The sequence below is a fragment of the Myotis brandtii genome, unplaced genomic scaffold (assembly GCF_000412655.1).
Source record: "Myotis brandtii unplaced genomic scaffold, ASM41265v1 scaffold123, whole genome shotgun sequence".
NCBI lineage: Eukaryota > Metazoa > Chordata > Mammalia > Chiroptera > Vespertilionidae > Myotis > Myotis brandtii.
Genome location: NW_005354291.1, coordinates 103,323 through 127,948, shown reverse-complemented (window position 1 = coordinate 127,948; position 24,626 = coordinate 103,323). Strand labels below are relative to the sequence as shown.

The 24,626-nt window shown below is 38.3% G+C and overlaps 1 protein-coding gene across 2 annotated transcripts; it reads left to right on the top strand.

Moving 5' to 3' along the window:
• The first annotated feature begins 6,152 nt into the window (after positions 1–6,152).
• On the top strand, positions 6,153–24,276 carry GPRC6A (G protein-coupled receptor, class C, group 6, member A). Of its 2 annotated transcripts, none has more exons than XM_005858921.1 (6): positions 6,153–6,434; positions 9,440–9,743; positions 10,533–11,369; positions 18,929–19,141; positions 20,257–20,380; positions 22,708–24,276. In XM_005858921.1, the coding sequence occupies exons 1-6, from the start codon at positions 6,241–6,243 to the stop codon at positions 23,820–23,822; spliced, it is 2,787 nt and encodes a 928-aa protein (XP_005858983.1). In that variant the 5' UTR covers positions 6,153–6,240; the 3' UTR covers positions 23,823–24,276. The 2 variants fall into 2 exon arrangements, with proteins under 2 accessions (XP_005858983.1, XP_005858984.1); XM_005858922.1 differs by lacking the exon at positions 6,153–6,434 and adding an exon at positions 6,982–7,025.
• Positions 24,277–24,626: the final 350 nt, after the last annotated feature.

Below are 24,626 nucleotides of genomic sequence, written 5' to 3'. Positions count from 1 at the left end.
ACCCACAGGTTGAGAACCGCTGCTCTAGTAGCTTATATAAAATTCTCAGAGGTTCCTGGCACCCAAATAGCAAGTCACCAGACACCTTGCTTTTGCTAGCTAGCATGCTGTCATTCACTGAAATTATAGCTCATCCGTGTTTTGTTTTTTTTGTATATCCTGGAATTTTTTTCTTAAGTGGAGTTTTTTGTTTACTTCATAATCACAAGAAAATGCTTTCATCATTCCTTGTTTACTAGAGCAAATTATAGAGGTTTTAAACTAACCATGAAAAAGAAATGTGAAAATACACTAAAAAATAGTAACAGAGTTCAAAAGTGGAAAATGTCCACTACCATTCTTTTCCTGTTGTCCCTTTTCTATCTTTGAAGAGAAATGGAGGAGAAACCCTTTGATCTTTTGCATTTTCCAAGATGAATATATGTTGTTACTGTTAGGTAAACACAAAGACAGAACCATGAAGTTAAAAATAAATGTCGCAGCCACACCTCATTAAAAGTAATATTTACTACATACTTAGAGAAAGGGCAAATGCAGTTTGCATTTTATCTTTTATCCCATTTTATCTGAATATCCTAGAATAAATATAACAAGACAAAAATATTGAGAAATAATATATAGTTTTCTAGAACTTTTATCTACTTCAAATTTTACCCTCTATAGCAGCAGTTCTCAACCTGTGGGTCGAGACCCCTTTGGGGGCCGAACGACCCTTTCACAGGGGTCGCCTAAGACCATCGGAAAACACATATTGAATACACAATTACATATTGTTTTTGTGATTAATCACTATGCTTTAATTATGTTCAATTTGTAACAATGAAAATACATCCTGCATATCAGATATTTACATTACGATTCATAACACTAGCAAAATTACAGTTATGAAGTAGCAATGAAAATAATTTTATGGTTGGGGGTCACCACAACATGAGGAACTGTATTAAAGGGTCGCGGCATTAGGAAGGTTGAGAACCACTGCTCTATAGCCAAGAAATTTGACTTCCTGAATCTGCCACAGCATCCTAATATATCTATAAATAGAAACTGAGAAAGGGGAAAAAAATAGGAATTTTAGAGCTGGCAATTTTCCTAAGTAATTATCTCAGTAAATTCTGTCTGGCTCTACTTTTTAAATATATCCAGAATTTGACTTTCTTCACTGCTACCAGACTCATCGGCGCCAGCATCAACTTGCCTGGGTTATAGCAACAGCTACCAACAGGCCTCCAATCTCATCTCAGTACAGAGATGAAGTGATCCTTTAAACATGTAAATCAGAATATATCACTCTACTACCCCAAACCTTGCAATAACTTCCCATTTCAGAGGAAAAACCGAGGTCCTTACAATGACTTGCAAGGCCCTCCTGTCATGGTCCCCTATTGTTTCTCTAATCCACCTCTTAGGACTCTCCCCCTTTACTAAAACTCATGGCCCCCTCGCTGCTCTGGGTGCTCCCTCTTCAGGCCTTTGCGCTCCCGTCTACCTGGATCACTCTTCCCTCCCTCATCCACCCAGTTCTGTCCCTCACCTTCTTTAAGTCTTAGCTCAAATGTCATTTTCTGTGCAAGGCCTTAACTGACCACTTGCCTGACCACTTCACTGCTTTATTATTCTTTAAACCTCTTAATAGCTAATATATTATAAAACATATATTTTATATAATTGTCTGTCTCCCCCATTACAATATCAAGTTCTCTAGGTATGGGGTTTTCTTTCCTGTTTTGTTCAGTTCTGTTTTCCGGCACCTAGAATAGTGCCAGACACAGAGTAGACACTGAATAAGTATTTATTGAATATGAATATACTATAGGCATGGCTTAATATACTTCTTTCCCAGTAAAGTATCTACAAGCAAATGAAAAATAACTTTGATATATTGTCAGGTAATTGCTTGAGGCTAATTTAGATAAAGCAAGCCTAGAATAGAATTGTGAGTATAAATGATCCAAGTCCTCTCTACAGTTCTCCAAAGCACTGAATGCTACACAATCAGTTTATCTTTGATAGTAACTTAAGAAATCTGATATTAGTCTATTCAGCACAAATATATTTATGGCTCATTTGCTTCCAACTCTTATTTTCTACTTTACAGATATAAAGAATTAAATGCACTTATTTCTACAGTATTTGAGGATACATTGATAGATTCAAAGAGCTAAATCAGCAGTTCCCTTTGGGGGTCGAACGACCCTTTCACAGGGGTCGCCTAAGACCATCAGAAAACACATATATAATTACATATTGTTTTTGTGATTAATCACTATGCTTTAATTATGTTCAATTTGTAACAATGAAATTGGGGGTCACCACAACATGAGGAACTGTACTAAAGGGTCGCGGCATTAGGAAGGTTGAGAACCACTGAGCTAAATGAAACTACTGATCCACTGAATCTACCTAGGATTCTATAGAGCAGTCATAAATAGAATTGTTATCTTTCTAAATTAGTTACCTGTTACACTGTCTTCTATCTATGTTTTCAATAGCTCTATTATCTTCTACAAGTAAACTCTGAAAAAAAAACACGTTCAACTGAAGCAGCCAGATCTGTAATAATTCACTGACCTGGTCCAACCAAATTTGTCTGCCTTTGTTTGAGGGATTAAACCTGTTGATTGTCTAGAATCTCAGATCTTGTCTCTTACACAATGTCCTGATTCCTAATCAAAATTCCCAACCTCTTACTTTTGCCTATACTGGTATGAAACCTATTAGTACAAGTATTCCCATTCCTGAGCAATCTTGCAATCTTTTTACTGATAACCTGCTCATATGACATAGTTCTGAGTTTGTTGTCCAGTTACTTATCATTTACTAAGAGTTGCATGTGTGACACATATAAAAAGTTATTTCTCTTTAAAACACAAACATGTGACACTCGCATGAACTGTGAACCTGATGAAGTATGTTGAAAACAATAAGTCGGTAGTGAACAGTCTGTTGGAAAGTTATTTCTCTTTAAAACACAAACATGTGACACTCACATGAACTGTGAACCTGATGAAGTATGTTGAAAACAAATAAGTCGGTAGTGAACAGTCTGTTGCGTCTACAATCAGCCAGGTGCTTACTATACCACCTCATTAGGAGCAGAGAGTAGAGAATGAATCAACAGGGAAACTGGTATCACTGATTCCCCAAACAAATCTTCATTCTGGAGAAAAGCAGTGTGATCTTGGAGTTTCTGCTTTTGGTTTGTGAGTAGTCTTCACCAAATGAGCTTTCAGAGTTCCTCAAAGTGCTGCAGGTTCCTAAAGATACATCCACTCAGCTAAGAAGGGCAGCCAAAGCTGTAATCACCACTTCCATGCTGTTCCAATATATTCATTCATTTGTCTAACAACTAGCTACTGAGTGTCTACCATGTGCTATGCACTGTGTATGGTACTGGAAATTCAAGTAAACATGTGGACATAATCTCTATCCTTATAGAGCTTTAAAATAAAATGGAGGAGATGGATAATAAACAAAAAACTAACAGTGACAGATACTAATAAATGCTGTGGAGAAAATGAATGAGTTCTCAAGGAGGTGACATTTAAGCAAAAATCAAATACAAGAAGGTTGAAAATACTTTAGCATCGACATCTGCAGAGTAAAAAGGATGATCTTTATACTTTTTCAACTTTGGCCCAACACAGCAACCTGGATAAGAAGGAATAGGTTTACCACCTGTGTAAACATCTGTTGTGTGCGGAATGTTTATTAGGGAATGTGAGGACATACACGGGCATGCAGTTTGTAAATTCCTGAGAAAAGTATATTTTATAAATTATGCACTATTTATGTACCATGGAGAAAAGAGAGCTAAGTGGTTGACTTGAACTATGTCCATAGATCTCAAAAAACTCATTGAAAAGTTCAATCAATCAACTAATTATATCAACAGCACTAAAGTGGTGATTTGGAAAATTTGTTTTTCTATTGAATTTATAATTTAGCTTGATATTAAAAATAGCTTTCAAGCATATACAACTTGTTATACAAAAGACTAAAACCTTTTAGTTTTTCTATAACTCCACTGAAAATAAAATACAGTTTTCAGTATGAGAAATTTAGTTAACATAAAAAGAAGAATAAGGAACTGATTAGATATTGATGTAGATCCTTCTGGATTTTTATTTCCTTGCCTATTTTACAATTAGTGATAAAGTGGGTAAAAGAAGTGCTTTTATGTGAAACTGTAATATCCAAGCTAAGGGAGATGATGAAATGCTACATTACCATTCCATATGAGATTATGAAAGGCAGATCTAAATGGTAACCTACAATATTAAAGTTCTTCCCATAAGCGAGAGAGCTGGGGGCAGGGAGGAATACATATACCTCCAAGTTACAGAAAAAAAATATTATTTTAATAACAATTAGCATTTGCTGTATGGTTGGTGAAAAAAGAATAATAAAAATAGCTATGAAAAATGAACACTTGGGTTGTTCTGGACTAATAAAATCCTATATAGAGACTGGTTCTGCTTAACCTCACCAGGAAACAACCATCCTTCACCTCATTTCATGGTAGGTAGGTCTGGTCTTTCTAGGGTGGTGATCTGAGTTCTACTCTGAGGGGGAAGAGAAGTGATTTGTGGGTGATAATGCTTTGCTAATATAATCCTTTGAGTTGGTGGGATTAAATGGTGGTGTGTATCAAGCAAAAGATGAAGTTTTTAGTGGAAGATGAGTGAGGATGACTCCAGTTAGAAATGGGAAACGACAAAGGCAGCATTATAATCTCAGAAAACATCCTGTGTTTCCTGGGGAAGAAGGCTCAAATCTGTTCTAATAGACAGTTCTTAACTTTTCTGGGCATAACACACCCCTTTGATAATCTGATAAAAGCACTGAATGTTCTCCACCCCCCAAAATCCACAGAGGCCATGTTCACTCAAATTTGTATACAACTTTAAGGGATTCACAGGTTCCCATGAAGTCCCCTAAGTAGAATAATATTGCTTATGTTGCCTATTAAAGACAATTATCTAATATTAAAGCTACATATTACATTAAAATGCTAAGAGATAAACTTCGATTATAGACAGGAGTACAGCAGAGAAGATGGTATGTGATGGAGTGTTGCAGTGATAAATGGCAATTCACTGTGGGAAAGCACAGTAAAGGGATACTGAGCCAAGGTGAGTCAGGTAAAATGCAAATGCAAGATATTTGAAGAGTCTTTAAACTCATGTAGGTTTATTAAACTTTCTGGACAACTATTAACCTGTTTGGGACCTAAGAGGAAATCCTGCCACTGGTGAAAATGGTAAGACTGTAGGAAACATTCGACACTGTGTGAAGAAGTAGAACTTCTCCACTCTTCTGTTGCATAACTCCACGTGTCAAAGAAACGATGGCTAATTTGGATGATGAAAAATAGCACAGTAATCACTGTACTCTTTTATTTTCTGAAATTCCTTTAAAGGTGTCTGCTACCCACAAAACAAAACTGGATATATTGGATTTGGAATTGCTTGCTCATGATCTATTCCTTAGTAATCCAATATTTGAAAAAGATTGATTTTAAAGGGTAAAGTTTAGAATTTTAAACTTTTTCTTAATGGTACCTAAGTTACTGAGGTTTATCTATCCTCTATAGATTCTAAATTATATCCATAAAATCATGTTATGTCAGATTCCTAAGCTTTTAAGAACATATAGCCTGAAACCAGTTTTAAGTTTATAAAAATCAAATCCACACACTGTGGACATGTCAGTGACCCATGGCAAAACTTTCTTGTTCAAAGCAAAACACTATGTCAGACAAGTTCCACCTTGTTTTCAGTTTTGCCCATCATTACAAAAATGATTTATTCCTCTTACATGTAAACAGGAAGTGATAAATACCTAAATTTAACTGAATTTCATTTTTTAAATAGAGCTTTTTCAAGAAAATAAAAGCAGAATTCTACTTAAACAGTTTATGAACTGCATTGACGCTTTGGGGCCTTGAATATGACACCCCTGAAAATGCAAAATTGTCCCTGTGTTTCTCTCCACTTTACCAGGCATTCCTGCTGTCACACATCTCCCACAAGGGAGTGTGAGGAAGTCTGATGTGTTCTTATTGGTGAAGAGCTGTTTTGACTTTGAGCAAGTATCTGAATACTGAGTGTTTCTGGCCCTTGACACTGTCCTGTGCCTTCCATGGTGTTTACAGGGAAAATAGTTACATGTTGTTGGCACTCTGTGAGCTTAATGTGTCCTGAGAACTTGCATGAAGTGAGCAAATGAGTTAGAAACATGGCATTACTGATTGTACTGATTACCTGCTTTGTGATTATTCTTGCTACTTCCCAGCCTTGCCGGACCCCTGATGACTTTGTGGCTGCCACTTCTCCGGGACATATCATGATTGGAGGTTTGTTCGCCATTCATGAAAAAATGCTGTCCTCAAAAGATTATCCCAGACGACCAGAAATCCAGAAATGTGTTGGGTGAGTAAAGCCTTAAAGAACACAATTAAATTTCAAGCTTACACAGAGATAGCAGGTATGTAAATGTGTACTTGTATTGACATCTAACTTGTTTTAATAAAATCTAAACTCCCATATTTTGAAGTTGTCATAGTCTTGCTATGCTTCCTTAAAAGAGAGATGTTATCAATGCTATGTATATAACTAGCCTCCAAGTGCAGAAGCAATGAATGTTTTTTACTAATAAGTTTATATATATTTTGCCTGAAAAAATCCCAGAAGTCAGCTGAGAAAACCAAGAAGACACTGTAGTCTGTCCATCACAAATATACTTAACATGTTTACATTTCTATCATTCACAATATGGTTTTTGTTTTAAACATGGATCTATTATTTAATCCTTAGTTTAAAATAGACTACATTCAAAATTTTTCTGTATATTAACATTTTTGTCAACATTGCATTTATTTTGTTGTTTTTTTAATCTAATTGTTTTATGATAAATTAAGGCCCTTCCTCAACCCAAAGTGTTCCTTCCTTGTTAAACATCTTACATGTGAAAGCTCGACTATAAAGAAGACATCAGGCACAGCTTAATATGGAAAAGTAAAGGTGGGTAGAGGATGTTACAAATAGATTTTCTTTAAGGAGAGCAGGATATTTGAATTCTAATTTCAGTTTGGGGGCAAACTAATTTTGTAGACTTAGGCCAATCGCTTAACCAGCGGTTCTCAACCTGTGGGTCGCTACCCCTTTGGCGGTCGAATGACCCTTTCACAGGGGTCGCCTAAGACCATCTTGCATATCAGATATTTACATTACAATTCATAACAGTAGCAACATTACAGTTATGAAGTAGCAACGAAAATAATTTTATGGTTGGATCACAACATGAGGAACTGTATTTAAAGGGCCAGAAGGCTGAGAACCACTGGCTTAAACTCTTTGAGTTCTAGTTCCCATGTTCTCTTCTGTAAAATAAGGGCCTGGAGAACCTCTAAGGATGCAGGTGGCATAAGCTTTTGTAGCTATGGCAATCTGACCCCATGCTTCCTTTTAACCCTAACGTCCCAATTCTATCTTGATGTTTTTGTGTAAATTTAATCTCCTCATTTCCCCACCCCTTTTTCTTTCTTTATCAAATAGTACTTAATATTGTATACCAACTATACTTAAATTTTTTAAAAGGTATCTACCAACCCCTCTAAGAAGATCTCAGATAAAATGTGATCCCACAGCACATTGACATTCCTTCCTGGCAGTCTACTCAGAAGCTGGTCATGTTGAGCTACTGTTATCATAATTGTTGATTATCAAAAATACCGGGGAACACTCCAAAATAATTAATGAAGATTTTTTTCAGAGCACTAAATTGGTACCCAAAGAAGGACTACAGATTTGAGGCCCACAATTGTAGGCTAATCATTCAGAATGGAAAACACTAAAGAATTATTTGATCTAATAAGCAAACTTATTCCAGAAAAAAAATCACTAAATTAAACATCCTTTCACCTATTGTCACTCCTTGAGAGAAATATTCATTCACCATTAAACAACTATTTATTAAATGCCTACGTCACCGAGGCCCAGTCCTAGGCACTGGGTATACTAGGGTGAATACACCAGAGGTCCTGATGCTCATGGAGCTAACTTGTGGGTACTCTGAAAATATTATACATTTTAATTGGCAGATAATTCATTGCTTTAACCTTTCTTCTTTGTGTCTTTCTTTACATTAAAAACTTAATGTAAATTTGTCAAGCTTCACATTTAGGTAATCCACAAGGACAAAAAATGTTATTCAAATAATTTTATGTAATTTGTTATATCTCAATTAATTAAAAGGAAACTTTAAAAGAGCAAAACCATGAACAATAATATCCCCCTTTATTCATTTAAAAACATTATTGAACCTATAGTACGTTTTAGGCTCTGTTTGCAACCTTTTGTACGTGGCAAAGGATGAAATAAGCATAATACAGCGGTTCTCAACCTGTGGGTCGCGACCCCTTTGGCGGTCGAACGACCCTTTCACAGGGGTCGCCTAAGACCATCCTGCATATCATATATTTACATTACAATTCATAACAGTAGCAACATCACAGTTATGAAGTAACAACTAAAATAATTTTATGGTTGGGTCACAACATGAGGAACTGTATTTAAAGGGCCAGAAGGTTGAGAACCACTGGCATAATAGTAAATAAGTAATCAAATAGCTCAGTGCTCTGGAATAATCACAGACCTAGAAGTCAATTGGAAAAGCCCTCTGAAGTAAGAAATAGCTAATCCCTTGGAGCCAAAAGAGTATACTTTACCCAGGAGAAGTCTACTTGGCTTTTATTCAGAGACTGCTTTGTAAGCTTATTTTTAAGAGCCTTATTAATCTGATTTTCAGCCACAACAGATTAGAATCAGAAAATTGAAATATAGGCTTGTGAATCTAAAACACAGGTGCTCAGACAGCAATAAAGTGCTGACATTAAATTCAAAAAGGAAAAATCAAACACATCTTCATACTGCAGAATACTAAACTGAGTGCTCAAAATTATCCCAAAATTCATTAAGAAAAGGTTAAATCCTGTTCCATAGAATCCACTTGAGAAACTGTGGGACCTTTTTTATGTGTGTGTGGCGGGGGGGAATCCTTTTTTAAAAATATTTTTTATTGATTTCAAAGAGGAAGGGAGATGGAGAGAGAGATAGAAACATCAAGGATGAGAGAGAATCATCAATCAGATGCCTCCCTTATGCGCCCTGACCAGGAATCAAATGGTGACCTTCTGGTTCATAGGTCAAAGCTCAACCATTGAGCCATGCTGGCTGGGCTGGGTTTCTATGTACCTTTTTAGGAAGGTTTCCATCAAAAATTATTTTTAAATTAATAAAGGTTAGCCCCTTCAAAAGGTAAGTTTCCTTGATCCAGAAACTGTCTATTACGAGGCTGACATGTGGATAAAATGAGATATCATCATGTCTGTAGAAAAGTTAATTTCTGATTTCAAAAAATTCTTCTTTCTCAACAGGTTTGAAATAGCAATGTTTCTTCAAACTCTTGCTATGATACACAGCATTGAGACGATCAATAATTCAACATTATTATCTGGAGTCAAACTGGGGTACGAGATCTATGACACTTGTACCGAAGTGACAGTGGCAATGGCAGCTGCTCTGAGGTTTCTTTCTAAGTTCAACTGCTCCAGAGAAATTGTGGAGGTTAAGTGTAACTATTCCAGCTATATGCCAAGGGTTAAGGCTGTCATAGGGGCTGGCTACTCAGAAATAAGCATGGCTGTCTCCAGGATATTGAGTTTACAGCTCATGCCACAGGTAGGTTTTGTTCTACCTCCCTACCTTGGTTTTGATTGCACTCTTTATTATGAAAGGTCAGGGTAATTTGGGAAACTAGTTAGGAAGTTGCTTTTACTTTAAACTTTCCTTTCTCCTAGTCCAAGAAAGGATGTTTCCTATGTGGATCAGATAGCGGACAAAGCACAAAGGGAGTAGTCACTTCTCAGTCTGTCTAGTTTTAGCATGATTTGGGCCAGACACAAACCTTTGAGGAGCTCAACTGCCTTGTTTCTGAAATAATATCAGTCAAGTGCTATAAAGAAAACAGAAGAGAGAGTGAGAAGGAAGGGGGAATGGAGGTCAAGAAGGACTTCTCAAAGAGATAATGTTTGAATGAGAAGGGGCAGCCAAGGGAAGATGGAGGAGGGAAGGACAGTATCTAGGCTAAAAAAAATCATCATGTACAACGTTAACATGTCCAAAGAATAAAAATGGCCAGATCAGGTGAGCAGAAAGGAGCATGGTAAGAAATGCATTTACGGAGAGAGGCCAAGGCCAGGTCATGTAGCATCTTGTAAACTGTGGTCATATTTGCATTTGTTCTGAGTATGATGAGAAAGCTTTGAGCAGACTGTGGAACTACAGCTCTCTCTGTAATGCAAACCAAGAACCAGGAGGTAAGGAAAGGGGTCTCTGAAGAACCAGAAGAGATTTTAGAGAGCCCTGCACTAAGTTCTTGCATCATTACTCAGAGTCAAGCAACACCTACTAGGCACAGCCGTCTGGAGCTCTTCAACACCATAACTAAAAGATTCTGTCAATTTCCAGGTGAGTTATGAATCAACGGCAGAAATCCTAAGTGACAAAATTCGCTTTCCTTCATTTTTACGAACTGTGCCCAGTGACTTCTACCAAACTAAAGCAATGGCCCACCTGATTCAGAAATCTGGATGGAACTGGATTGGCATCATAACCACAGATGATGACTATGGACGACTGGCTCTCAGCACTTTTGTTCTTCAGACCATGGCAAATAACGTGTGCATAGCCTTCAAAGAAGTTCTCCCAGCCTTCCTCTCAGATAACACCATTGAAATCAGGATCAATCAGACACTGGAGAAAATCATAGCAGAAGCCCACGTTAATGTCATTGTGGTATTTCTGAGGCAATTCCATGTTATCAGTCTCTTCAGTAAAGCCATTGAAAGGAATATAAATAAGGTCTGGATTGCTAGTGATAATTGGTCGACAGCCATCAAGATTACCACCATTCCTAACATTAAAAAGATTGGCAAAGTTGTAGGGTTTGCCTTTAGAAAAGGGAATGTGTCCTCTTTCCAGTCCTTTCTTCAAAATCTGCATATGTTTCCCAAGGATCATAACAAACCCTTAAATGAATATGCCATGCTCTTGTCTGCCTGTGCCTATGTCAAAGACAGTGATTTGAGTCAATGCATTTTCAACCATTCTCAGGGGACTTTGGCCTACAAGGCTAACAAGGATATAGACAGGAACTTCTCCCTGAGAAATGACTTCCTGTGGGATTACACTGAGCCAGGACTTGTTCACAGTATTCAGCTCGCTGTGTTTGCCCTTGCTTATGCCCTTCGGGATCTGTGCCAAGCTCGAGACTGTAAGAACCCCAACGCCTTTCAACCATGGGAGGTACTAACTCACATACCCATGAAAATTCCCCTACCATAATTTCCTCCATTTCTTTCATTGCTTTAATTTGCAGTTAGAAGAAATGCTTTTAGTATTCCTCTTATTAGTCGACACCTTCAGTGTTTGAATAACCTGAATTTCTACCCATTGCTTTTTGTTACTGAAGATAATAGAGTTGTTATTTTACCTTTACTTCCTACTCTGACCCACAAAAGTTGTGTTCTTTTATTTTCCAAGAAGATTCTGTTGATAGTGCTATTTTCCTGGAGTTTGTGTATTTCTAACTGATCTAGAGTTTGTCAAGCCTTCATAAGAATTACCTCTTTTCAAGCTCTTAACAAACGCAAGATAGACCAGGCATGCTTAATGAGTCTTTTTATCATTACTAAATATTATGGATGAGAAAACTAAGCTAGGAAGTGCCAGAAATATGATTCTAGTCTGGGTCATCTGACTCCACACCCTCTACTTTTCATGATGTCTCTGGTGACATATAGTCCCAAAGCCTCCAGTTATGACTCTGACTTAGGGCAGTCTCTCTAGAACTGCAGTCTTCTTCAAATGAATGTTTTAGGTCAATCATAACAGTTCCTATGATATCTCCATTTAAAATGAATCACTAATTGCGTAAAAGACGCCTTTCCCTTTCTTCTCTTTGATTAGTTTGTAGAAACACAAGCTTAATGTGGCCCTATTTAGTGAAAATTTTTCCATTCTGTTTTTTAAATGCCCATGAACAAGTCATTTAAAAGCAAATTGCTGCTTTCTGGTGATAAATTTAACTCATCAAAAACAAATTCCTCGGTATTATGTATTCAAAGCCAAACTTATCTGCCTTGAAGCAGAATCATGTTCCAAAAATATATTTGTTTTAAATTTGGGAATAAAGCTCAATTCTTCTGTTCTTACAAGTGGGAATCCAGGACAGGCTATTTCTACTTTTGTAATTTTTATTTTAAACATCCACAAGCTCCAGAGTCTGAGGTGATCAGCTTACATTTGGTGGGTCATGTGATGGTCATAGGGTGTTTTAAATTGTTCGTTTTAAAACCAGTTTTCACCTTGGAAATGCAAGGCACAAAACCTAATGAAGAAGTAAGATTAGAAATTAGGATCTTTTTAAAATTAGAACTCTCTTTAAAGTATATATGCCTAGTAATTGTAAGGTGCATGTTTGAAAACATACTCTTTTTAGTATAAAATGTTTAATAAGGGATTGGTAAAAACTATAAATTAAGTGGACACCATAATGAAACCACAACATAAAAAGCCTCATAAGGAAAGAGAAATACAAATAGCAAGAGCTATTCATCTTCTAAAGGTCTGGGAACGTATTTTACATCAGGAATAAATCTCAAACCTTCTGAAGAAAAGCCTGGAAATAGTATAATCTAAACAAAATCTGCTAAAATGTTTCATTTAAACACTAGAAGCCCGGGGTTGTCCTTTATGTCCCAGGGAGTCTGTTTATCTAGAAACAAACAGAAACAGATTGGAAAGAGGGAGAGAGGATCCTTTGATCATGATGTGAGTGAGCTATGTCTGTGCCATATTCAGTAGGACAAATAATGCAAATAATGTTGTCTTTTTATGAGGCAATCTCCATAGACATTAAACTTTTAAAATCAGCAACATTGAAGGTCACTAATCAAAGCTACATTCCTAAAGATTATTTTTCCACTGGCAAAATTCACTAACATGTAAATAATAGTTTTTGAATGATTTTAGATTTCAAATAACTTTAAAGAATTTCATTTCTCCCAATATTTGAGGATAATCCTTACTTTGGCTCCACATTTGGTGATATTTGTGAACAGTATTCAGGGACAGCACAATCAATGATTTTGGCTTTCTTTTTAGTATTTTATTTTCCTTTAACTGATGATATACAAGGTAGTAAGTGATGTATGTGGAATGAGAGGAATGTCTAATAATCTAACTTCTGTAAATACATTTATTTAGCAAATACTGGTTCGATGTCTCAATGTTCTAGACATGGTGCTTAGTGCTAAAAATATTATGGAAACTAAGACAATTTTCTCCCTAAAGTTCTCTAGTGAGGCATGCAATCAAGCCATTAGGGGTGGGAAAAAGACCAGTGTGGCCATCCAGGCTAAAATAGGGATGCCTTGTGCTACAGTATGACAACGAGAATGGAGAAACATGTACAGGGAGGAAAAAGTAGGTTTACAGTTGTTGTTATGGAAATAATAAAATAATTAATAAATAATAATACAAGCATCAACTCTAGTTTTGCATACTCATAACTATAAACATACTTTTGTCCCACCCTGTGCATGGTTATTTAAAGGGAAGAATGAAGAGAGCATTTGGAGAGAAACTGCATATAAAGGATGATAGATGGAAGTTGCTACAAATGAGTCAAATATTTGAGCAACTGGTGTCATTTGTTGAGGTGGAAAAACAGAGAAGAGTGGAGGTCTGATCAGAGGAAGAAATATTTATCATTGCATTTTGGAGATGTTGAATTGGAAGAACTTATATGAGACATCCTACGTAGCAATGGCGGTATGATATTAGTCCAGACGTCAGAAGAGACATGTTCAAATAAGAGAGTGATTTTGGAGTGATAACAAAAATAATAACTATAAAATTTTAGGGCCTACTGTACTAAAATTTTATCATCTGTAATTTTTATATTAGGGTAGGTCCACAGGACCCATATTCTTCCCACTCCATCTGAAAGAAGTGACAAGAGGAAGCGTTTCTGGTGACTGACACAAGAGTTTAGAGATGGAGGGGACCTCGGCAGTAGGGTCTGGCCCATGGTCACCCACATAGTTAGGAGTGAACCTGCCCCAGCTTTAATCCAGTGGGCTTTTTGCTACACCACAGGAAACTTCACAAAAGAAAAAAACATAGGTTGGGTATTGGAGATACTAGGCTGCTTCCTCTGCTCTTCTGTAGTTTACTCACATAGATACCTGTTTCATAAGCACAGCTTGCTTGTGGAGATAGAGTGAAACATCAGGGCCCTTAGGGAAATGGAAAGCATCAACTACACCAGCTTATCTGGTGTGGCCTCCTGGACTTGTGTTCTCAAAGGCAGGTTATTAGCATACAGAGGTGAATTAGCTAATAATGGATATGCAAATCCTACTCTCTACATTTTGTAATGTCAATTTATAGTGAATCAGAGTTTCTTATTTAAAGGGAAGAATGAAGAGAGCATTTGGAGAGAAACTGCATATAAAGGATGATAGATGGAAGTTGCTACAAATGAGTCAAATATTTGAGCAACTGGTGTCATTTGTTGAGGTGGAAAAACAGAGAAGAGTGGAGGTCTGATCAGAGGAAGAAATACTTATCATTGCATTTTGGAGATGTTGAATTTGAAGAACTTATGAGACATCCTACGTAGCAATGGCGGTATGATAATAGTCCAGACGTCTAACAGAGAAGAGTGGAGGTCTGATCAGAGGAAGAAATATTTATCATTGCATTTTGGAGATGTTGAATTGGAAGAACTTATATGAGACATCCTACGTAGCAATGGCGGTATGATATTAGTCCAGACGTCAGAAGAGACATGTTCAAATAAGAGAGTGATTTTGGAGTGATAACAAAAATAATAACTATAAAATTTTAGGGCCTACTGTACTAAAATTTTATCATCTGTAATTTTTATATTAGGGCAGGTCCACAGGACCCATATTCTTCCCACTCCATCTGAAAGAAGTGACAAGAGGAAGCGTTTCTGGTGACTGACACAAGAGTTTAGAGATGGAGGGGACCTCGGCAGTAGGGTCTGGCCCATGGTCACCCACATAGTTAGGAGTGAACCTGCCCCAGCTTTAATCCAGTGGGCTTTTTGCTACACCACAGGAAACTTCACAAAAGAAAAAAACATAGGTTGGGTATTGGAGATACTAGGCTGCTTCCTCTGCTCTTCTGTAGTTTACTCACATAGATACCTCTGTTTCATAAGCACAGCTTGCTTGTGGAGATAGAGTGAAACATCAGGGCCCTTAGGGAAATGGAAAGCATCAACTACACCAGCTTATCTGGTGTGGCCTCCTGGACTTGTGTTCTCAAAGGCAGGTTATTAGCATACAGAGGTGAATTAGCTAATAATGGATATGCAAATCCTACTCTCTACATTTTGTAATGTCAATTTATAGTGAATTTCAGAGTTTCGATGAAAAATAAATACATAATTGGTGGAAAAAAAGCATTTAATAGATTAATAATTGGAGTGTTAATGTACAAACTGTACCTTAATGCAGGGCAAATGTTCTATGATATTTAACAAGTAATGAAAAGCACTGTGTTTCCTGTAAGAACAAGCACAAAATTGCACTTATGTACATCGTACAATGTTATCATTATTTACAGAATGTATATGTGTCAGAACTTTACCCTGTAAAACCTAATTAAATACAAGGGAAAAACAGGTGAAAATTATCATTCAAACACAAGAGTGGAAAAGGATATGTTCCCTAAAGAACTGAGTTACTGGGGCTTAGGTGTTTTGCTTAAGGAAGGAACTGAAAAAAAAATCAACATACAGGCAGAGGTGGGAATCTTGACAGCAGATCCTCACTTATTCTTTTATTTTTGTTCCCTCCGTTTTTTTCTTCCACAAAATTGCTAAAATATAATTTTTTTGTTAATTTCACCAGGTTAAACGAGATGGAGGGGACCTCGGCAGTAGGGTCTGGCCCATGGTCACCCACATAGTTAGGAGTGAACCTGCCCCAGCTTTAATCCAGTGGGCTTTTTGCTACACCACAGGAAACTTCACAAAAGAAAAAAACATAGGTTGGGTATTGGAGATACTAGGCTGCTTCCTCTGCTCTTCTGTAGTTTACTCACATAGATACCTCTGTTTCATAAGCACAGCTTGCTTGTGGAGATGGAGTGAAACATCAGGGCCCTTAGGGATATGGAAAGCATCAACTACACCAGCTTATCTGGTGCGGCCTCCTGGACTTGTGTTCACAAAGGCAGGTTATTAGCATACAGAGGTGAATAAGCTAATAATGGATATGCAAATCCTACTCTCTACATTTTGTAGTGTCAATTTATAGTGAATTTCAGAGTCTCGATGAAAAATAAATACATAATTGGTGGAAAAAAGCATTTAATAGATTAATAATTGGAGTAAATAATGGATATGCAAATCCTACTCTCTACATTTTGTAATGTCAATTTATAGTGAATTTCAGAGTTTCGATGAAAAATAAATACATAATTGGTGGAAAAAAAGCATTTAATAGATTAATAATTGGAGTGTTAATGTACAAACTGTACCTTAATGCAGGGCAAATGTTCTATGATATTTAACAAGTAATGAAAAGCACTGTGTTTCCTGTAAGAACAAGCACAAAATTGCACTTATGTACATCGTACAATGTTATCATTATTTACAGAATGTATATGTGTCAGAACTTTACCCTGTAAAACCTAATTAAATACAAGGGAAAAACAGGTGGAAATTATCATTCAAACACAAGAGTGGAAAAGGATATGCTCCCTAAAGAACTGAGTTACTGGGGCTTAGGTGTTTTGCTTAAGGAAGGAACTGGGAAAAAAAATCAACATACAGGCAGAGGTGGGAATCTTGACAGCAGGCCCTCACTTATTCTTTTATTTTTGTTCCCTCCATTTTTTTCTTCCACAAAATTGCTAAAATAGGATTTTTTTTTGTTATTTTCACCAGGTTAAATCTAATATCCTGCTATTTAAATGTAACACTGATGAATTTACATTCATTACATGAACTATCAAATCTGTGGGGATGTGTAATAAAATCAATATACTTAGAGATTTTACTAAAGTGACATTTGGTCATTGAAATGACTGTCACAGCTAATATATTTACCTTAAAATACAACTTGATTTTTTTATATTCTATTGACCAAAAAAATGAAGGAAAGAAACATTCATAAACAATTAACTGAGATGGAATAAAATAAGAATAATTCTATTCAAATAGAATAAATTTTGCCACATTTCATAGCTTTTGCACCTAACAAAAGCCACAGGGCATCATAGACCTAGATAATGAGCAGGCCTGGTATGTTCACAAAGGCTATTGACTTAGCCGTGATTATATATCAAGTTAACAGAGGAGCCAGAACTGCAACCTGTTTTCCTACCCCAATGCCCAGTGTTCTTCCTCTGCAGCACAAGCTCAATGTGGCTGCCTCATTTGTCAGTAACACATTTCCTGTCCTAGTTGCATGGTATTCACTGTACAAGTTGGTTAAAAAAAAAAAACAAGTAATTTTTCATTGCATTTCTATCCCCTCAAGTTAAAAATTATTTAATATTAATATATTAAATGGAATTTAGAAGTCACTGTACTCTGCACTCAATCACTGAAGCCGAGTTGAAGACCATTGGAGATAATAAGATCCACATCTTCCGTGTGACTAACAAAGTATGGACTTAGGGTGGACATTAGCAGTTCCCTTACACGCACCCATCAACCAAACTTCTCTGATGGGGATGCTACTCAGCACATGCCCAAGAGCAGGGTGCTGCTGTTACTGGGCCACCTCCCAGGTTTGTAGCTCGGTCCCCTCAGCCTTCATTTTTGGGAGGTGAGCAGGACAACGACTGGCTTGAATTACCCACTCAGACTGGGCCAAGACCCGGGCCAATTGTGATTCTAGAAAGAAAAGATGCTTTTTGCTACCTTTCATAGGGACAGATGGCACATTAGTGATTACTTGTGAGTCAGAGAGAAAAAAATAGTGAGAAGACTTTGAATTAATATATTAATAGGTGCAATGGAAAGACCATATAATGAAAGTCAAGATGTGTGTCCTCAGGTAAGTCCCATTGCCTCTTGGCTAGGGGTCCTCGTATAAGAAAAGAGGAAGATAATCCCTGTTCAACATGCTTCACCAAGTTGTTATGAAGTAAAACGGTATCACAGATTTGAGTATTAGCAAGTAATATATGAATGTCAGATGACATTGTTAGTTGATAGACTCAATATTTTTATTTGTTTGCATATTGTCCCCATTAATTAATGACAGGTATAATAGGTATTAATATAGCCTTTATTAACCCTTAATCTGTGCCAGATATTGGGCACTCTTTACATTCATAATTATATTTAATCCTTCCAAAAACCCTATAAGGTAGGTTTCATTTACTTCACTTTACAAATGGAGAAGCTGAGGCCTAGGAAAAATTGTAACTGCTGAGATCACACCACTAATTAGATATGGAACCAGAGTTAGAGTCCAGGCATCTGCCCCAGAGGACCCATTCTGAAATGTGAAAAAATGAATATGCTCAGATTTCAATGTTATGGTCTAGAGAAGCTACCATCCATAAACATTAACTTGCTTCTCAAATTCACAGAGCAAGACTTTGGCATAAATGAGGCTAGAGTTCTCAAATTGTTGCCCAATAGGTAAGAACCTTTGCAACTAGTTACCACACTCGCTGATTCGAGATGTCTTTTTTTATAATTTGTAGATGATGTTCCTTGTAAGGCAGTGTTATAATTTTAAAATTGATATAATGGATACACTTACAATATTTCTATTAGTGTTTGTTTCTATTCTTCTTTTTTATAGTTACTAGATGTACTGAAAAATGTGACATTCGCGGATGAAGGAAAGTCATTTCATTTTGATGCCCATGGGGATATGAATACTGGATATGATGTTGTGTTCTGGAAGGAGGTCAATGGCCACATGACTATCACCAAGATGGCACAATATAACTTGAAGAATGATGTCTTTATCATCACAGACCAGGAAACAAAAAATGAGTTCAGGAATCTTAAGGTAATTGTGTTGTAGGTTGCTTTGTAGCACTCAAATTAATTGGTATCTCGACAGCAAAAGTCCTTGACCCCACCACCAGGGCCTCCAGTGATCCTATAACCTATTCATTGTCCCCAACTTCTTTCCTTAAATTCCATAGCCAACTTTGTTTTTGTCCCTTGTACACATCCTCAATTCCTCTCTCTCTCTCTCTCTCTCTCTCTCTCTCTCTCTCTCTCTCTCTCTCAGAAAATGTGGTTCACTTTCTTATTTTCTTTCTGTCTTTCCTAAAATGTAACCATCTGCCCTAGCTAGCTGCTCAATGGTTAGAGCATCAGCCCACACACCAAAGGGTCGATTCCCAGTCAAGGACATGCACCTGGGCTGCAGATTCTATCCTAGGCCCCAGGAGGCAACCAATTGATGTATTTCTCTCACACCTCTCTCTCGCTCTTGCCCTCCCTCCTTTCTTTCCACTCTCTCTTAAAATAAGCAATGGAAAAAATATCCTCCAGTGAGGATTAATAAAAAATAAAAGAGAAAGAGACCCGTTTGCCTTTTTGATGGAAACACCCATAAATAAATATTTCATGGAGGTAGCAAAAACAAATAATACCTGAGATCAGTTAGGTCAGATTTCAAGATCCTCTTGTCAATATGCAGGCTAGTTGGGCTATCACCATTTCTGGTAACTCAGCAGAACCCATAGTCCGACATCAGATAACCCTAAATCTATTGACATCCCCAAGCTATCATGTCTCTGCTGTCTCTTATGTGGGGGGATACAAAGGGCCATGTTGCTGGGAAGAAAGGTTTCACTGTTATCCCGGTAATGATGTCCGGCTTGTCTCATGGTGAGTCCTGCGGTTGTAGCCGAACATCCTCCAGGAGTGTGGGTACTTCAGATTAAAAGTTTGCTCCGGAGGACCCATAAGGCAGTTTCACTATCTACAGTATTTTCTTATTTTTTTAGACTTATTCACATTCCTCCAGAATGTGAATGACAACACAATCCGATGACACTATTTTTTAAAAGTGTCAAAATACTATTTAGTAAATGTATCTTTAAATGAAGTCCAAGTTAGTAAAAATAATCCTTTTTAAAAACCTATTTGGGATTTCTTTTCATTTTGCAGCAAATTCAATCCAAATGCTCCAAGGAATGCAGTCCTGGGCAAATGAAGAAAACCACCAGAAGTCAGCACACCTGCTGCTATGAATGTGTGAACTGCCCTGAAAACCACTACAGTAACCAGACGGGTAATTACAGTCACAGCAACCTGGGCAGTGACACGCCTGGACCATTTCTCTTAGGCTGATATTTTGTTTATAGGAATTCCATTTTGGATTATTCTTTCATTTGGGGGGAAAAGCGTCTCATGCTTCTCTCCCAGATGAAACAGCAGTGAGATTTCATTTTATCTTGGAATTTGCTCTATTATATCAGCAGACATGCAACCAATACATAGTAAGGATGTGAAAGTAACTTCACATGCAAGGGAAGATGACAAACCCTCAACTGGTTTCCTCTCCATCATTCTTAAAACAGTGCATGTCCTCTGTCCATTTTTATCCATGTATCTCCCACACAGACATGCCGACTTGCAGTTGGAGCACAATAGCTATAAACAACCAATGCTGAGTTAACTAAGCCAAGCACGATAGAAATCAATGTATATACAGAGGTTTGCTTACCTGGAAGATCTCACTATTCTTACCCCGAGGCAACAGTGAAGCCTGAAAAAACCTTCTGTGAGACAAGGGAGTGAACTATTGACAGAGAGTAGATGCTACTAACTGATCATTTGCCAAACCTGTTAACAATTTGACAACATCAGAGCAATATACACATATTAGAGAACAGGAGTGAGGTCAGCAGCCTTCGGAACCCTGAAAGGAGCTATCAGCACTTTATAAGTCAAGCCTGCTTTAAAAGCATCCTATTCCCTTGTTAATAGTAGCATTCCTATTTGTCCTATAAAAGCTGAGAACCCCAGAGCCCGAATAGCCCCTGGATGCTTATTCTTTTTTCTTATTGGCTCCAAGAGGAGAAGCATCCCAATGTAAACATTCCAATATCCATGTTCTGTCATCATTTTACAAAAATGCCTTATCCCAAACTGGGCTGTGCTGTGCTGCATAAATAATTAGGTAATGGGCGGGGGAGGGGGGGGGGCTCGGGGTTCCAGGCAAAACAGTATCTACAACGGTTTGCCAAGTGGGATAAATAAAAACACCAAGCGAGTACATAGCATTTATTTCTCATAAAGATGCACAAAGTCTTTCAGGATACAATCTGGGTTGTCTCTTGCTAACCAGGGCAAGTTGCTTCCAAGAACAAGTGTAAAAGACGGAGCACAACTTGGGAGGAAAAGCAAGGATGTAGGCTAATCTGAAAGGATATCCTCTCCTGTTCCTCTTGACGTCTCCAGTGCGCAGCCTTTTACACAGGCAAGGCCGATAACTGTTGGCTGAATGAATAAAATGGCAGACACTGGCAGCAACGGTAAAGGAAAGACAGGGAAGAAAGGATATTTGTAAGGAAACTGGATTTGGTAAGAGGAGGAAGCTGAAAATGTAGAGATTATAAATAGAAACACAAGGTTTCTATTTGAGGTTAAGGAGGAAGAGAACACAGGTGCTGTATAACGCTGAGTGGGCACTGTGGAGTGGGAGCAGATGGACGCTCACAGCAAGGCTTCTTAGAAGTAGCCGGGACCCCGTCATTAGGGGGTGGAAATGGGGAGCAAATGCAATCACCCTCCCAGAAACTCCACGCTATCAACTATCAGTGCTGCACCTGCAGTCAGAATCCGCATAAATCATTTCCAACCTTATCACTGCAGTGAGAGGCTCACTGCCGCTAACACCCCCTTCCTTCCCGCCAGGGAAAATAAACTTTAACTCTTATCAACTGTCATTGATTACAATCTTGTGTTATCTCGCTTTCGGAGGCGTTGGGGTGACCCAGCCATATTGTCTCTGCTTCTGAAAGAACTGCAGCCTCTTTGACAATAGCAGCTCCCACCACAGAGTCTATAGCCTGATATGCTCCACACAAAGCACCTCATATCTATAATCTCACTGAAGGCAGCACCCCAATGACGCAGTCGATTTTTAGTTTTTAAGAGAACTGCAAATAGGCTCGGAAAATTCAATGAGCTTGTTCAATATTACAGGACTCACAGGTGACTCAGAGAAAGGGACTTGAGGATATGTCTGATTCTAAATCTTTTCTTCTCAACAGAGTCCCCTGAACAGCCACCTATAATAGCAAGTTCACAACAGACTAAAATCTACCCAGAGTACAATAATTTCCTAAAACTTCACAGCCTAGCTGGCTTTTTTTCTTTCTCTCTCTTTTTTTTGTTTGTTCTTCCTTTCTTCCTTTTCCCTCGCCTTCATCTGTCCTCTCTCACTTTCTTTGGGTTTGGTGCAGGCTTTATTTTAATGAGTAACCATTGTGACCATTATCTATATCCATTTTTTAGTCCAATCTATGGCTGAGAAGAATTCTATTTGTAGAATGCTGGACAATCACCTCGTTTGAATGTTTGCAATGTAACCGAACCTCCTCTGTCTTTCAGACATGGATCACTGCCTTTTATGCAACAACAAAACTCACTGGGCCCCCGTAAAGAGCACCACGTGCTTTGAAAAGGAAGTGGAGTATCTCAGCTGGAATGATGCCCTGGCTGTCCTGCTCCTGGCACTCTCCCTGCTGGGAATCGTGTTTGTTCTGGCTGTTGGCATAATATTTACAAGAAACCTGAACACGCCCGTTGTGAAATCATCTGGGGGATTAATGGTCTGCTACGTGATCCTCCTCTGTCATGTCCTCACTTTTGCCAGTACCGGCTTTTTCGTCGGAGAACCACAAGACTTCACATGTAAAACACGGCAGATGCTATTTGGTGTGAGCTTCGCTCTCTGCATCTCCTGCATTTTGACCAAGTCCCTGAAAATACTGCTTGCCTTCAGCTTCGATCCCAAGTTACAGAACTTCCTGAAGTGCCTCTATAAACCGATCCCCATCATCTTCACATGCACAGGTATCCAGGTGGCCATTTGCACCCTCTGGCTAATCTTTGCAGCCCCTACGGTGGAAGGGAATGTCTCCTTGCCCAGAGTCATTATCCTGGAATGTGAGGAAGGGTCCATCCTTGCCTTTGGCACCATGCTGGGCTATATTGCCATCCTGGCCTTCATCTGCTTCCTCTTTGCCTTCAAAGGCAGGAAATTACCTGAGAATTATAACGAAGCCAAATTCATCACATTTGGCATGCTCATTTACTTCATAGCGTGGATCACATTCATCCCCGTGTATGCCACCACCTCTGGCAAATATTTGCCAGCTGTGGAGATTATCGTTATTTTAATATCTAACTATGGGATCCTGTGTTGCACATTCTTCCCCAAATGCTATGTTATTCTTTGTAAGCAAGAGACTAACACAAAATCTGCCTTTCTCCAGACGGTGTATAGTTACTCTTCCCACAGCGCAGGCAGCCTGGCCATGAGCCATGTGTCACTGGACTCCACCAACAGCAACAGCACAGCCACCAACCCCGGCTCTGGTGGCAAGCCTGCGGCCTGGCCCAAGAGCAAAGATCTCCAGATGCAAGCATGTGCGCACATATGCAACGAGAATGTTACAGGGGCACCTAAAACGAGGCCTCGAAAACGAATTTCAAGCATATGAATGCATCCTAAGAGGTTGCATGTTCCAGAATAAAATGTATCTAGGGTCTTTGCATTTAAGATGCGCATTTACTTTCTGGGCAACTGTGTTCTATGCATTTCTTCGCTGCCACTATTTTCACCAAGTTTTGATTGAACACCACCCCCATTTCCAACCACTTGTTTAACAAAGAAAATAGATCCCTCAACCTGCAACTCACTTTATTCCTTACCACTTCCATCTGCTTCCATCTTTACCTCCTTCCCCTTAAGCACATATCTAAAGGTATCTCTTCTGTTCAAAACTAGCCCATAATATAGCATCCTTATTCTATCCTCTACCAGTTCTTTCAAACCTCTTTGTAGGGTTCTCTCCTTGTCTCTTGAGCATCTTTACCTTCTCACCCCACCCCCCTGCTCAGTCCAGTTGAACAAGCATTTGAGCAGTTTTCATGTGCCAGCTGATATGCTAAATACAAAGGAATAAGAAGATCAAGGCATCATTCCTGACTCCAAAGAGCTCAAAATCCAGGAGAAGACAGTCACATGTAGACATCTCCAATTCAGTATGAGAATTCTGTGATTGTAATATGCGTAGGGCCCTATAACAGTTTAGTGAAGTGGCACTTAGCCACCCTGGGAGATGATGGGAGGGCTACAAAGAAGTCCAAATAAAGGATATAACATATAGATGAAGTCCTGAAAGATGAATAAGAGTTTGCTAATCAAAAAGCACAGAAAGCTGTTCCAGGTCAAGGGGGGAAGCGGGAGCAGCAGCAGAAAGGATGCTGAGAAGGTATGTTCAGGGAAATGCAGTCATTTTGGT

Excerpts from the sequence above, each read along its gene's own strand:
- GPRC6A (XM_005858921.1), top strand. The coding sequence starts at position 6,241 with ATGGCATTACTGATTGTACTGATTACCTGCTTTGTGATTATTCTTGCT. Across the intron at positions 6,435-9,439 it reads GAAATCCAGAAATGTGTTGG|GTTTGAAATAGCAATGTTTC; the intron begins GTGAGTAAAGCC and ends CTTTCTCAACAG. Across the intron at positions 11,370-18,928 it reads ACGCCTTTCAACCATGGGAG|TTACTAGATGTACTGAAAAA; the intron begins GTACTAACTCAC and ends TCTTTTTTATAG.